The sequence below is a fragment of the Agelaius tricolor genome, unplaced genomic scaffold (assembly GCF_023055355.1).
Source record: "Agelaius tricolor isolate 1412-34295 unplaced genomic scaffold, bAgeTri1.0.p SCAF_14, whole genome shotgun sequence".
Taxonomy (NCBI): Eukaryota; Metazoa; Chordata; class Aves; order Passeriformes; family Icteridae; genus Agelaius; species Agelaius tricolor.
Window position 1 is genome coordinate 14,378,868 of NW_027269274.1, and position 14,526 is coordinate 14,393,393.

General features: G+C 61.7%; 1 protein-coding gene across 1 annotated transcript; it reads left to right on the plus strand.

The window, feature by feature from the left end:
- The first annotated feature begins 732 nt into the window (after window positions 1-732).
- On the plus strand, window positions 733-13,314 carry SEMA3G (semaphorin 3G). The gene is made up of 16 exons (XM_071439833.1): window positions 733-823; window positions 4,132-4,292; window positions 5,335-5,397; window positions 6,914-7,033; window positions 7,621-7,711; window positions 7,792-7,908; window positions 8,149-8,291; window positions 8,369-8,483; window positions 8,596-8,665; window positions 8,847-8,991; window positions 9,250-9,481; window positions 9,595-9,686; window positions 9,949-9,990; window positions 10,161-10,386; window positions 10,679-10,818; window positions 10,909-13,314. The coding sequence occupies exons 1-16, from the start codon at window positions 736-738 to the stop codon at window positions 11,371-11,373; spliced, it is 2,310 nt and encodes a 769-aa protein (XP_071295934.1). The 5' UTR covers window positions 733-735; the 3' UTR covers window positions 11,374-13,314.
- Window positions 13,315-14,526: the final 1,212 nt, after the last annotated feature.

A 14,526-nucleotide genomic window follows, 5' to 3' on the forward strand; every position in this document is an offset into this window, starting at 1 on the left:
CCAGTGCAGGGGAAAGTCCAACATTTTTGGGTGCAGGACACACTTGCTATGTGATGAGGCTCCCAGGGGAAGCCAGCGTGGATTCTCTGAGGTGTCATACAACCACATCCTGTGACCCAGCAGCCCTGGGGGAGGATGGCATAAGAGTGGTGTGGGTACCGTGGGGTCCTTGCTGGCCAGGATCCTTGCCCAGGGTGTTGGCACCTTTGCTTTCCCCTGCCCTGTGGGCGTGCCAGGCTACCTGTGGCACCCTTTGCCCCTCTCGACCCTACTCAGTCCCCTCCCCAGCTGGCCTGCTGTGCCCAGCTTGCCTGGCACTGAGATGGGACTGACAGCTGTGTGCTTGCTCATGCTGGGAGATCACAGCACGCCGAGCATCCTTCCCGGGGGGCAGGTCTGTATGGCCTCTCCTACTCCTCCAGCAGTGCGAGGCTGGGGGACCAGAGCTTCCCTGCCTTGCTCCCCATCCTCAGGGATGAGCCCGAGGTGCTGGCAGGGTCGCTTCAGGGGAAGGGGACTGCAGTAAGGTCTAAAGCATTGCTTTAGGGACACTTTGAGGTGTGCGGAGCTCTCCGGGTCCCCCCGGGAGATGGGGCCGTCCCCCCGCGCATCCCCGCCGCCCAGGGCTGGGGTTTGGCGGGGCCGGGCCGGGGCGGGCCGGGGCGGGCCGGGGGCGGTCGGATGGCGGCCCCATAAAGGCTCGGTGCCACGGCGGGCGGAGGGCGCGGCGGCGGGATGCGGGCAGCGGTGGCGGTGTCGCTGTCGCTGTGCTGGCTCTGGGCGGCGGGGCGCAGCCTGCCCCGGCTGCGCCTGTCCTACCGCGGTGAGCCGGGCCGGGGGCACCTGCTGCGGGACGGGCAGGGGCTGGCCAGGGAGGGGCGTGCTCAGGGTGCCCCCTCGGGGACAGGCTGGGGACCTGGGGAGCCTCAGCTGCGGGAGCTGCTCCCAGTGCGGGGTTTTGGTGCTGATTGTGGGCAAATTGTGCTGGGGGCTCGGGCTGGCTGGGGTTTCGTGGGTGGCTGCTCTGCACCCTCCGCTCCCCACGGGGACGTAGAGGCCCCCCGAGGAGGAGGAGGAGGAGGGAGAGAGGAACGGGTGACGGGGACAGGGGATGTGCCGGTGCCGCCGGGCTCCGCGCCAGCCCCGCCGCTGCCCGTGGGGGCTCGTCTCCCACGCGGCGTGCGGGGAAACTGAGGCACGGCGCTGTTCTGGCCCCGCACGCTTTGGCTCCTGTGCCGGGTGGGCGCTGCGGTGCGCGGGTGGTCCCCAGCGGGCTGGGTGCTCAGCACCCTGCCCCCGGCTGTTTGGGGGTCCCGGTGCCCCCTCCGAGCCCCGTCGCCCTGGGGTGCGGGTGCCGGGGTGCCGGGGCCCCTCGGGGGTGCGGGGGCAGCGCTCGGGTTTAATTAAAACTCTCCCTGTGATCCTGCTCTGGCTCGCCGCATCCCCCGCTCTGCCAGCTTAATCCACGGGCTGCTCCAGCCAAACCTGACAGAGCCTGGGGCGCCCCAATCTCCTCCCGGCCTCCAAGCAATAACCTGCTCTAAAAAATGCAACATAAAATAAATTACATCATGTATATCTTCCCCATTCCTTCCCAGAAGGGGGAAAGACCTGGGCAGCCCAGCACTTGCAGAGCCTCGGGAGCTGCAGTGCCAGGGAAAGTTGCTCCTCTGCTGCCTGGGCTGGGGGTTCCTGGGTTTTTTACATCCCTTGCTCTGTCCTGGGGCACAGCAGATGACCCCAGGGCTGCCTCTCTGTGTGTGGAACGGGAAACTGAGGCACACAGTGCCCCCCATCCCCTCATCCTGGGAGCCCGGCGTGGCTCATGGCTCTGCCCCGGGATGCGACCCGGTGTCCTCAGGCTGGCCTTGGCACAGGGTGAGGACATCTGGGGTCTCAGCAGGGGTGAATCGTGGGGCTCGATGTCTGGCTCAGTGTCTGATCCTCTCTAGCACAAAGTCCATTTCCCAGGTGTGAGGAGCTGCCCGGGGCGGGGTGGAAGCTCTTCAGCCTCCCGCGGGAAGTGTGCCACCTTTGGAAGCTGCTTTTTTTTTTTTTTTTTTTTAATTTTTTTTTTTTCCCCTTAAGCTGATTATTCCATTCGTTTTCCAAATTGGAAACAGCAACTGAAATTTCCCATGAAACAAATTCTGCCACCGCCTTCTCCCCGGGGGAAGAAAAAAAAATAGAAAATGTCAATTAAAGACATTAGAGTCTCTGAAATTAAAACCATGGTGAGCTGAAGCTGTTTGTGCAGAGCTCCTCGACCTGGGCTCTGTGTGGCTGCTGGCTCTGTGAGGTGACTCTGTGGGGTGACAGGGACAGGCATTGTGCTGTGGGTGCAGTGGTGGCTGTGTACCCAGCTCTCCCTCACACTTCCAGCCACTCTTTCCCTTTTGTTTCAACTTCCAGCAGTGGCTCATGTGAGAGGGGAAAGAGCATTTTGCTGTTGTGAGGACCAGAAGCATTGCCCTGCGCTCTTTGCTGTCCTGAGGGACCCCCACCCTGGGGTGAAGGTGTCCCAGGGGTGGATGGGGCATGGCAAAGGGCTGGTCCCTGGGGATTGGAGGGGAAGGCGCCCTGAGCCAGTGTAACCCGAGGCGCAGGAGGAATTCTCCAGGTCTGGGGGAGAAGGGGAAGCCTTGCCTGAAACAATAAAAGGAGCCTGCCGACTTTGCCAGTGTTGTTTTGAGCTGGGAAAATGTTTTTGCTGGGCAAGAATAGAAGGAGACGACAGCGTTTTCCTGGGCTGGCCCCGGTGATATGGGAGGACCTGGTGCTGGGAGGACACAGGGAGGAGGGTGCCAGACTGGGTGGAGGGACCACCACTGCCTGGAGCCAGCTCTGCTTGCAGGCACAGGGGTGTTTCCAATGAGGATGGAGCGCTGGGGCTGTATCCCCCGTGCCACTGCCACCACCAGCCAGGGCACTGGGACTGCCCCTGAGCAGGGATAGGGTGTGTGGTGGGCTGAAGGTGTCTGTAGTCCCCTGCTAGGGATGGACCTTGTCTCCCTTGCAGGGCCTAGAAGAGGCATTTCCACCAGAATGGGAATTATGTCATTGGCCACCTCCTTGCTGGAGTGACAAATGTCCCCCCAGCAAGAGCAGGACTTGGTAGCCCAGTGTCCTGACCTGTGGTGGCTCCATTTGTCCCAGCACCACCTCCTCTCTTCTGGGGACATGTGTGGGAGATGCTGGGGCTGGGTTTTACCCTGGGGTCAGCTGCAGAGGCTGGCAGTCTTCCGGGCTGGAGGGTGTTTGGGGACAGAGCTGTGCTCATCAATGGTGCTTTGTCCTCTCCTTCTCTGTCTGGCAAGCACAGTGGCCTGGCCTGGGGTTGGGGTGGGTTCTCAGAGCCCTGTGAAGCTGAGCCATTCCCTCTGGCCCTCTCCCTCTGGCAGCTGTGGCAGCTCTGTGGGCACCACTGTGCTGGCTCGATGACCCTGAAAGTAATTTCCTACTGGAAACCAGCTGAGCCACTGCCCCCGTGTTGTCATCACTGTGAGGCATTGCACGAGATTCAGGCTTGGACTTGCTCTGGGGGCTTTGACTGTCAGACCCTGTTGTTTGGGATGTGATGTCCATCCCTGGGATACCCCCATGCTGGTGCCTCTCCCCAGGTGCCTTGTGTGTGCCATGGAGGAAGCCATCCTGTCAATGAGTTCTGGTGGCACTGGCAGCAGCGGGCTTGGCGTGGCAGTTTCCCCATGGCACTGGCTGGGTGCCTGCTATTGTGTCCTTGGCTGGCACCCAGCAGGGACAGGACCTGCTTTGCACCCACCCCGTGTCCGGTCTCGCCTCCATCCCAGCCTGGGGCTGCTGGCACTGCCCAGCTTGCTGTGGCACGGCCACCGTGGGAGTCTGGGGTGGTTCAGCCAAACCTTGCTGGGGGTGGCAACCTCTCCTGGGACCCTGCTGCTGATTGTTGGCTCTGCAGCTTTGTCCTTGGCTGGCAGGGAGAGCAGCACTCCAGCCAGGTTGAGGCTGGGATGCCCATGAGGCAGATGCTGCAGGCTGGAGTGGCTGTGAGCAGCTCTGCTGACTCCAGCACAGCTCCATGGTACTCAGCAGCTCCGAGGAACCCTTGGGGCTGGGATGGCTCCTGCTGATGCTTTCACCTCTTCCTGGCAGAGCTTTTAGGCTCCAACCGCTCCGTGCTCTTCTTTGGCCACCGCGGCTCCCTGGGCTTCCGCTGCCTCTACCTGGATGAGTACCGCGACCGGCTCTTCCTCGGGGGCAAGGATGTGCTCTACTCCCTGCTCCTGGATGGGGCCACTGCAGATGCCAAGGAGGTGAGCTGGGTGCTGCTGAGCATCTGGGGTGTCTGTCCCCACCCTGGCCCCCTGTGGACCTGTCAGTGTCCAACTGAGCCGGGCAAAGTCACTCTGCAGCAAGGCCTGCCCTGGGCATGGCCTCATCTCAAGTGCCTCGAAATTATTCTGTAAACTTGTAGTGCCTGGCAAGGGCAGGCTGGCTGAGGTGGCTGGAGGGAAATTAGCTGGTAATTAGTCATGATCATCAGCCTAGGAGACTGGTAGTGCAGCTCACCAGTGATTCCTGGGCAGTGAGCATTGTTTTGGACCCCCCTCTTCTAAAAAACTGCCACTGGGAGATGGAGTGATGCCCATCCCTATCTGGGCATTCCCTTCACAGGCCACATATTCACCTGAAACTCTGCAGAGACAAGGAGCTAAAGGGATCCATCACTGCAAGAAGTTGTGCCAGGGTTCACCTGGCAAAGCCCCCAGATCTCTCCTAGTTCCTTGGTGGGAGAGATGATGGACCAGAATGATGGTGCTGGGTGGTGGCTCCCCTCCTCTTTCACCCTCTCCACTTTGACTTTTTGTTTTTCAAACATGGCTCTGGGCTGTTTCTAGCTGAAGAGAGGAGGGGAGGAAATGAAGTGCCCCTCAACGAGCTGGGTCACTGCAGTGGGGTCAAGGGCTTGTGTACCCAAGCTGCCCTCAGTCCAAGAGCTGCTAAAGGCTGTGGGGGACATGGACTCCATCATTCCTGCTGTCCCCTGGGCACCCTTTCCCCAGGCCACCCACAAGCCCACCCCCTTCCAGGCCAGCTCCAGCCATTCCCAGCATGACCACCCAAATCCAGCCCAGCTGTGGGCTGTGACTGCCAGGATGCATCTGCCCAGGAGGAAGGGTCCTGCTCGGGGCTTGTAGGGTGGGAGTCCCGGGCTGGGTGGGCTCCAGGGAGCTGTGGTTCCTCTCTCTGTCCCTCTCTCTATCTGCTTGCCATTGGCAGCCTGGGGATGTGGATTTGCATGGCTGGGTGCCTGCTGTCCCCCCTCCCTGCTCCAACAGACCCTTTGTGTTCCAGATCTATTGGCCACCCCGCCCTGGGCAGACGCAGGAGTGTTTCCAGAAGGGGAAGGACCCAGGGGTGAGTCTCTCCCCATGTGTGCTCTGCTGTGAGTTGGGGGATGCCAGATGGGTCCCCTTGTGACAGATGGTTCCTCCCATGTTGGGGCTGTGCCATGTCACCTGCCAGGGGTGGCCCTGGGGCTCAGGGGCCAGTTAATCCTCGTGCAAGAGGGAAACTGAGGCAGGGAATCTGCGGCCAGTCCTGGCCATGCAATAGTCTTGCTCCAGGCTCTGGAAATCCTGTCTTAGTTGCTCTGCTCAGCCCTGTGGCCAGAGAGTGGTGGCCAGTGTGTCCCAATGTGGCTGCACAAGCAGGCAGGGATAGCTGGGCTCTGGAACTGGAGCTTGGAGGGACCCAAACCCCCATGCTGTGCTCCAGACCCCAGCAACACTGCCTGCCCCATCCTGGCTGTCCCTGATGGTGGGAAATCTGTAACTGGCTCAGGTTTGGTGACCTTGTTCCTTAAACCTTACCCCTCTTTGCATCCCCCTGCCCGATATGGAACAGGACTGTGGCGGGGAGAAAGTCCCCAAGGCTCCCCTGGCCCAGACAAATTGCTCCCAGGAGTCCCTGTTCTGCTCTCTGTGTTTATTTTACCAGCTCTCACCGACAGATCCAAGCCAGGGCAGGCTCAACTTTTTATTTTTCTTGAACGTATATTTTTTTTCCCTTGCTATTTTAGAGGCTCTTTGCAAAGGGAAAATAAACAGCAGGAGGCTGGGAGCCCCCGGGGCGGCTGGGCAGCGGTGTTCCCAGCAGAGGAGGGGCTCACATCCCGCTGTGGAGGGGACAATGCAGGGCAGGCAGGGCTGGTGCTGGCCAGGGGAGCTGCCAAGCTAATGGTGGAGAAGGATGGGAGCCCTTTTCCAATGGGAACTGCCGGGAGAAAATGCACAAAGTCAGAGGTGGCAGGTCTCCAGCCCTGGGAATGTCATTGCTGCCGTCCCTCAGAGAAGGGGACAATTCCAGATGGCAGCGACCAGGGCTGTTCTGGAGGCAGCCCAGGATGCCTGTGGGTCTCTGTCTGTCTCCACTGTTTCCTCCTTTTGTTTCATCCCTGGCCTAAGCAGGAATGTGACGGGGAAGGATGTCCCTGCATCTGGTCACGTCCTGGGTGCCAGGGGTTCGGGGCCGGGTTTGCAGCTTGCAGGGCAGGTGACATTGCTGCCCTGGCCAGCGTGGACTGTGCCACAGGGTGAGTGCACAGGTGCCTGTGGGCATCAGATGCCCAGGTGGCAGCTGGATCCTGTGCGGTTCCCCTGGGAGGCTCTGGGCAGCAGGAGGATCAGTAAAAAGCCCTGTTGTTTTGCAGTGGGCTGGGGCCCACCCAGATGAAGTCCATACAAGCCCTGTCAGTGGGCACAAGCTGCCACCACAGATCCCTGGCCCCAGGGGAGGCAGGGAGCCTGGGTGGAGCTCAGGGAGCCAGGGCTGGGGCTCACCCACTGTGGCAGGGCCCCAGGCTGAGGCAGGGAGCTGGGGTGGGCACAGCACCAATACCCAGTGACCCTTCCTGTCCCTGCTGTCCCCCCAGACTGACTGTGCCAACTATGTCCGTGTGCTGCATCCCTACAACCGGACACACCTGCTGGCCTGCGGGACAGGCGCCTTCCACCCCATGTGCACCTTCGTCTACGTGGGGCACCGTGGTGAGGTAGGGCAGCATCCCCAGCAGGACAGCCCTGGAATACAGATCCCCACTGCCTGCCTCTCTCCCGAGGGGCCTTGGGACTGCATGGGGATGCTGGATGTGCAGTTTGCTCTAACCTGAATACTGGTGGGGGGGGAAATGTCAGGAACCAGCTCCCTGTTGTCCCTTTGTCCTTCTGCTACTCCCTGTCCAGCTTTCCCACATGTCTGGCCTGGGATCCCCTTTATAGACGTGTCCCCAGGGGTTGGTGTCCTGCCAGGGGCTGAGGTGGGGGTGGCATTTTCTCCTCTCCAGCTCACTGCTCACAAATCAAGTTGGCTGGGGTGGAATGGCAGGACACCCCTCAGAGCCCTCCCCACAGCCTGGCCCTGTCTGTACCATGATGACTCTGACCAGGCAGGCAAGCAAGCAATGGGGCTGGCGGGTCCCCTTCAGCTGCTGTACACCCTTGTGGGATCAGTCTTGCCTCAAAAAGCGTGGATGCTGCTTCCAGATGGTCCTTTGGGTGCCCTGAGTCAGGTGCAGGTTGGGCAGGGACCAAAGGTGGCCCCTGCATGGCCCAGGGCTCACCTGCCTGCTCCTCTCCCCAGCACACCTTCAGCCTGGACCCTGCCAGCGTGGAGAGCGGCCGGGGCCGGTGCCCGCACGAGCCCAGCCGCGCTTTCGCCAGCACCGTCATCGGTGGGTGCCCTCCTCGGGATGTGGGAGCCTCAGGGTGTCCCAGGGATGGTTCCTGTGGCAGCAGCTGGGTGTGTTTGCAGGAGGGGAGCTGTACGCCGGCCTCACGGCAGATTTCCTGGGGCGTGATCCCGGCGTGTTCCGCAGCATGGGGACCCGCTCCGCCCTGCGCACGGAGGTGGACCAGCGCTTACTGCATGGTAACAGCTGCCCTCTGCCCCTCCCTCTCCCCCAGCCAGGCACCACCAACCCTGTGGTGGCCAGAGCATCTGTGGCCATGCTGCAGCATCCCCCATGCCAGCTAAGGGCAGGGACAGGCACCAGGACAGCAAGGTCTGGGGGTGCTGCTGGCTGGCATCCAGCCCCAGCATGGACTGGGGCTCTGGAGCTGGTGGCTGTGCCCTCTCTCCCCACTTGACATGACCAGCTCTTGCTTGCAGATCCCAAATTTGTGGCAGCCCACTTGATCCCAGACAACAATGACCGGGACAATGACAAAGCCTATTTCTTCTTCACGGAGAAGGTGGTGGAGGCAGATAGCAAGGAGCACGCCATTGTCAGCCGTGTGGGGCGTGTCTGCGTGGTAGGATGCTGGTGGGGACGTGGGGAACAGGGATGCACCAGTCACAGCAGTGGCCCTGATACTCCCTGTCCCTGCAGAATGATGCTGGTGGCCAGAGGGTGCTGGTCAACAAGTGGAGCACCTTCAACAAGGCCCGGCTGGTGTGCTCGGTCCCTGGCCCTGATGGCATTGACACCTACTTTGATGAGCTGGGTAAGGTGTGAGCTGGGTAAGTGAGATACAGCTCTGTACAGATGGAGCTGTATCTCACTGGGGCTAGTCACTTAGTTGGATTTCAGGAAAAAGCCCATGCTTTCATTTCCAGAGGATGTCTTCTTGCTGAGGACAAAGGATGGGAAGAGCCCGGAGATCTATGCCCTTTTCAGCACTGTCAGGTGGGTGATCCAGCTCCAGCCTCTGGGGACATCCAGCTGCAGCTGCCCATGACCTGCCCTTTCACTGTCACTGTCACCAAGGGTTGCTGGCTACTCCCCGTGTCTTTTGGGCATGTCAGTGTCCCTGCTGCCTGCAGTGCCAAGCATGGCTCTGCTCAACCCACTCTCTGTCCCCTTGCAGCCACGTTTTCCGGGGCTCTGCTGTCTGTGTGTACCGCATGGCCGACATCCGGGAGGTGTTCAACGGGCCCTTTGCCCACCGGGAGAGCCCCCATCACCAGTGGGCTGCCTACGAGGGCAGGGTGCCCTACCCACGGCCGGGCGTGGTGAGTGACTCCCTGGAGCTCCAGGTCCCTCTCCTCCTCCAGCTGCTCTTCTGGGGTGGTGATGGAGCCATCCCCATCTTCTCATCTGCTGGAGAGGTCAGCTGGTGCTTTGCCAAGGTCTGGCACAGGGGTGGAAGAGATGATGCCAAACTAGAAGGCAGAGAGGGGACCCAAGACATCTCTGAGGGGTGAGGGAGGGGGAAGGAGTGATGGGTGCTGGGGTGTCTGGGCTAAGCTGGTCCCCTCCTGTCCCTGCAGTGTCCCAGCAAGACCACCAACCAGCCCCGGCGGCAGTACGGCACCACCAAGGACTTCCCTGACGAGGTGCTGCACTTTGCCCGTGCCCACCCCCTCATGTTCCAGCCCGTGCTCCCCCGGCACCGCCGGCCCCTCCTGGTGAAGACCGACCTGCCCCAGCGGCTGCGCCAGCTCGTGGTGGACAGGGTGGAGGCCGAGGACGGGCAGCACGACGTCCTCTTCCTCGGCACAGGTGAGCAGCAGGGGCAGAGTGCAGGAAGGAGCCGCAGAGCTGGGGGTCCCAGTGGGCACCCCCCGGGCTCTGAGATGCAGGGTGCTCACACCTTCATCCTCCTTGGCCCCCAGATGCTGGCTCAGTGCTGAAGGTGGTGGTCATGCAGAAGACGAGCTCAGCCGTGACTGAAGAAGTCATCCTGGAGGAGCTGCAGGTTTTTAAGGTGACATTTACTGCCCCACTCGCAAGGGAGGGGGCAATGGGGTGGGCTCAGGTTGGGGACATGTGGGATGGAGGGTCAGGGCTGTCACTGCATTGTTGATCACTGGCAGGTCTCAGGGTTGTGAGGGCAGAGGCCGGCTGGGGGTATTTTCACCCTCCCCAAAACATTCCTGATGCTCTGCCAAGCCCTGGTGGCTCTGAATGAGCTGGGCTGTCTGTGGTGAGGATTATGCCAGCCTGATGTCCACTGCCCTCCCCTACAGATGCCTGTGCCCATCACCCAGATGGAGATCTCTGTCAAACGTGTGAGTACAGACACACCTTGGCCATGGGGCTGGGGACCAGGCAGGTGTCCAGCTGTGGTCACCAGCCTCCGAAAGCCACGTGATGTGTGCCCTGGTGTGTCCTGGCTGGGCCCCCAGGCGCCAAGCCCATGGGGGTTGCCAACCTCACCACCTTGGTGCTGTTCCCCCAGCAAACGCTCTACGTGGGCTCCAGCCTGGGCGTGGCCCAGGTGCGGCTGCACCAGTGTGAGTCCTATGGCACTGCCTGTGCCGAGTGCTGCCTGGCCAGGGATCCCTACTGTGCCTGGGATGGCACTGCCTGCACCCACTACCAGCCCTCGGGCAAGCGCCGCCAGCGCCGCCAGGACACGCGCCAGCCCAACCCTGCCCACCAGTGCCTGGACCAGAACCTGACCGGTGAGAGACTGGGGACCCCAGGGCTGGGGGGCTCCTCCCAGTGCCCCAAGATGGCCTGACATGTGCAGCCCTCGCACACAGAGGGGCTTGTGGCCCTTCCATGTGGGCACCCTCATCTGCCTGTCTCAGAGACCAGGGCATGCCCTGAGAGAAGGTGGGTGCTGCTGGGGCTGGGGCTGGCCACGGGGAGAGAAGGGAATGAAGCCACACAGTGGCCAAAGGGGGCTGACACCTGGGCAGGTGGAAGCCTGGCTCTGCCCTCCCTGCGAGCCTGTGCCTGTGTTTGCCCTAGTGGACGATTTTGAGAGCGTTGAGGAGAAGGTGCTTTACGGGGCAGAGGACAACAGCACCTTCCTGGAGTGCGTGCCTCGCTCCCCGCAGGCCAGCGTGCAGTGGTTTGTCCAGAGGCCGCCCGACGAGCAGCGGGACGAGGTGAGGCTCCCCTGCCCTGCTCCCGATGTGGGGACACGGGAGGGACGTGGGGGCACACCTGGACCCTCCCAACGCCCCGGTGGCCCGCAGGTGAAGACGGACGAGCGGATCCTGCAGACGGAGCAGGGGCTGCTGTTCCGCAGGCTGCACCGGCACGACGCCGGCACCTACTACTGCAAAACGCTGGAGCATGGCTTCACCCAGACCGTGGCCAAGACCGCCCTGCGGGTCATCCCCAGCCAGCAGCTGGCACACTCCTTCCCCCGGGGCCCAGGGGACGAGCTCCCACCCCTGCTGTGCCCCGAGCCCCGGCTGCTGCCACAGGCTCCCAAGAGCTGGTTCAAGGACATCATGCACCTGGTCAGCTCCCCAAACCCACGGCGCGTGGAGGAGTACTGCGCCCGCCTCTGGTGCAGCAGCCGCCCTCAGCACCGCAAGAGCAAGCTGGCCCAGGCCAAGCTGGTCCTGGCCGGCGTGGACGTGGCCAAGAAGGGACGGACAGGCAAAGCCCACAGCGAGAGGAACCGTGTGCCCCGGCACGCACCGGCCACTTAGGGACGGCAGGGGACAGACGTGGGGCAGCCGTGGGCAGGGACCAGCTCCCTGTGCTGCTGCTGGGGCCTCTTCACCTGCTGCGGGGTGGCTTGCAGTGCTGCCAGCCTGATCCCCCTGGCTGGAGTGGATGGGCAGGTCCCTGTCACCCTCAGGGGCTGCAGGGTCACTTCACAGACAGGCAGTGAGGTGGGACACGTTGGCCCCCCTTGCTCTTGCAGGTGATGCAGCAGGTGGGGGCCGTGGTGCCTGGGTGGGCTGGGGCACAGTGCACCGTGCCACCCGGGCCCTGCTGTCACCCAGGTGCTGCCTGGATCCCTCTGTGAATATTGGGGCCATGTGTGGTGCCATGGGGAGCGGCTGATGGCTCCAGGCTCTTCCCACACCAGCACAGAGCCTGGGGAAGATGATGCCTGCTCATCTGTATGGGGGAAAGCCAGCATCATCCCCAAAAGCCTCTGTGTGCAGGAGGAGCTCTGTCACATGCTGTGCCTGGGGAGCCAGAGCTGTGCTATGCCACCCAGGGTATGTCCTGGGGGACGGGGCTCCTGCCTACCTTCCCTTGGCACTGGGACGCACTCAGCAGTGCCAGCTGTTCTGGGTGCAGCTCCCCACTTCCCCTCTCTCCGCCCCACAGACACAGTTTTAGGGCTGGGGAGAGAAGCAAACGGCTGTGGGCAGGTTAGACCTGTTCCTGGGTAAACACTGGGAGAGGCACTAATGCCACCGCTGTCACTGTGCCCAGGTGGGAGCAGGGACAGGCAGAGGGCAGCCCCAGCAGAGTTTGGGGGGCTGCAGCACACCTGGGGTGGTTTCTGCTGGTGGGTGGCCCTGCAGGGCTGGTTTGGGTGGGCTCCTGCTGCCTGGTGGAGCTAAAGCAGCACCCAGGGCCTCCCCCAAACGCAGGGGTTGGGGGTAGGTGCATGGAGGGCACCTCCAGGCTGCCAGCAAGGTGTTCCTTGCTTTCCTCAGCCGACATGAGCTCACTCAGTCAGCCCGGGGTGATAAAGATCTGCCCCTTCCTGAGGCAGGGCAGCCCCACACAATGGTGTGAACCACGGCCCCGCCGGGACCGGCATTGTTCAGAGCTGGAGGAACGGGAAAGAAAAATAATAATAATAATAATAATTAAAAGGCCCTAAATAGCTCACACAAAGCCAGGTCATGATATCATCTCTCCTCCCCGTGTGTGTTTGTGCTGCAGCAGTGGCTCCCTGGGAGAAGCACGGCCCCATCCCACAGAGATGGGCTGGGGGTCCTGGCCCTCTTCTCCAGCTTCTCCTGCTCCCTGTCCCACCTCTCCTGCAACCTCCTGGGATGGGAGAGCTGTGGTGGGGCAGGCAGGCTGGGACATTTTCTGCAGGGAGCAGAGTGGTGTGGGTGGCGCTGATTTATGGGGCCAGACAGGAGCCAAGCACGTGGATCTGGATAATTGCAGGCCTGGGGGGCACAGGTGAACAACAGCCAGCAAGCAGAGACAGGGAGGGACCTGGGTGAAAAGCCTGGAATGAGACAGGAGTGTGATTCCCCAGGGCCTGGATTACAGAGCTCTGCAGTGCCTGCACTGACCCGTGCACCCCTCTGCCCCGAGTGACCCCTGTGCCCCATGGAGCAGGGGCTGGGCTGCCCACACTGGGGGAGGCAGCTGGAGGGGCCCTGAGGGCTCTGCTGCTTTTGGGACCTGGCCTTGAGGTGAGCTGTGACAGGCTGGAGGTGGCACCAGGGCCAGCAAGGCTTCAAACTGAGCAGGAACAGACACCAGGAGCAAACAGTCCCTCCTTTTGGGGGTGCTTTGTCCCTGCTCCCAGTAAATCTCTGGGGTAGCTGAGCCTGGTCCTCCTGGGTAGATTTACCACTAAGGCTGGAGCAGGAGAGATTTTGTCAGGGCTGCACTCTGCAGCCTTGTCTCTGGTGATCACCAGCCAGCTGAGGCAACCTGTGACCCTAGAAACTTCCAGGGAGGGGCTGGGCAGCCATGTGCACACCCACATGTGTAAGAATCCGTGTGCAATACAACACACGTGCAGTACAATGCACCTGGGGCTGGGAGGAGGCAGCACCCGGGGCAGGTCCAGCACCCCGGGCACCCCGGTTTCTGCAGGGGGAGCAGTCCCACCTGGGCTGGGCACTGTCCTGGGGCAGGGTGGGTGAGGGGATCCCTGGGGCCGGCCAGGCGTGGGAACGGCCCCAGAACAAAGCCACTCCTATTTTTATCCCGCTTCCCAAGGAAGTGCATCCAGGGGCGCACGCTCGCCCTGGCAGCCTGCCAGCTTCCCGGGCGGCCACGGTGGAGCTGCTGGCCAGGCAGGGCTGGCCCCAGGCTCACCAGCAGCCTTCACACCTCGGTTCACAATCACAGCCCCCAGGCTGGAAGAGATCCCCGAGTCCAACCTGTGACCGACATCACCGCTGTGTCACCAGACCATGGCACGAGTGCCACAGCCAGCCTTGCCTTAAACACCCCCAGGGACAGTGACCCCACACCTCCCTGAGCAGCCTGTTCCAAGGTCTGATCACCTGTGCTGTGAATAAATTCTTCCTGATGTCCAACACCTCCCCCGGTGCAGCTGCAGACTGTGTCCCTCTCATCCTTCTTTAGCTGCTGGGAGGAGAGGCTGGGGAGTGCAGCCCTTCATCAACAGGGCAGCCCGGGCTGCTGAGCCTGAGCCCCATCACCATCATCATCCCCAAACAGCCCCACAGACAAAACAACTCCACCAGGCAGATGCACCCATATTATCATTTTTGCTATTTCTTTCCTCCCAACATGTACATTTTCAGAGCCCCTGTTATGAGCACTGGCCATGGGCTCCATCCTGCAGCCCTGCAGGTTGCTGTTCTGGGGGAGGCCTGTCCCCCAGCAGTGCTGTGGAGTGTCACAGTGAGCAGAGGGTCCCTGAGGCACAGGGCAGAACTGAACAAGCACTGAGTATCAAAATGTCTGGAGAATTGCAGGCATAAAGCTGACGAGCATGTGCCAATAGCTGAACTCCCCAGACAATAAAGGGAAGTAGCAGCATACAGTGAGGAAAGGGAGAGAAGAGAGGCTGGAAATCAGTCACCAGGAATCACAGAGAGATGTGACAAACCCTACTGCTCTAGAGGCAATAAGCTCCAGACATCCATCCTTCCTGCACACCCTGCGCCAGAAAGAAT

Coding starts and splice junctions, on each gene's coding strand:
- SEMA3G (XM_071439833.1), top strand. CDS start 736: ATGCGGGCAGCGGTGGCGGTGTCGCTGTCGCTGTGCTGGCTCTGGGCG. Junction 824..4,131: donor GCTGCGCCTGTCCTACCGCG/GTGAGCCGGGCC, acceptor TCTTCCTGGCAG/AGCTTTTAGGCTCCAACCGC. Junction 7,034..7,620: donor ACGTGGGGCACCGTGGTGAG/GTAGGGCAGCAT, acceptor TCCTCTCCCCAG/CACACCTTCAGCCTGGACCC.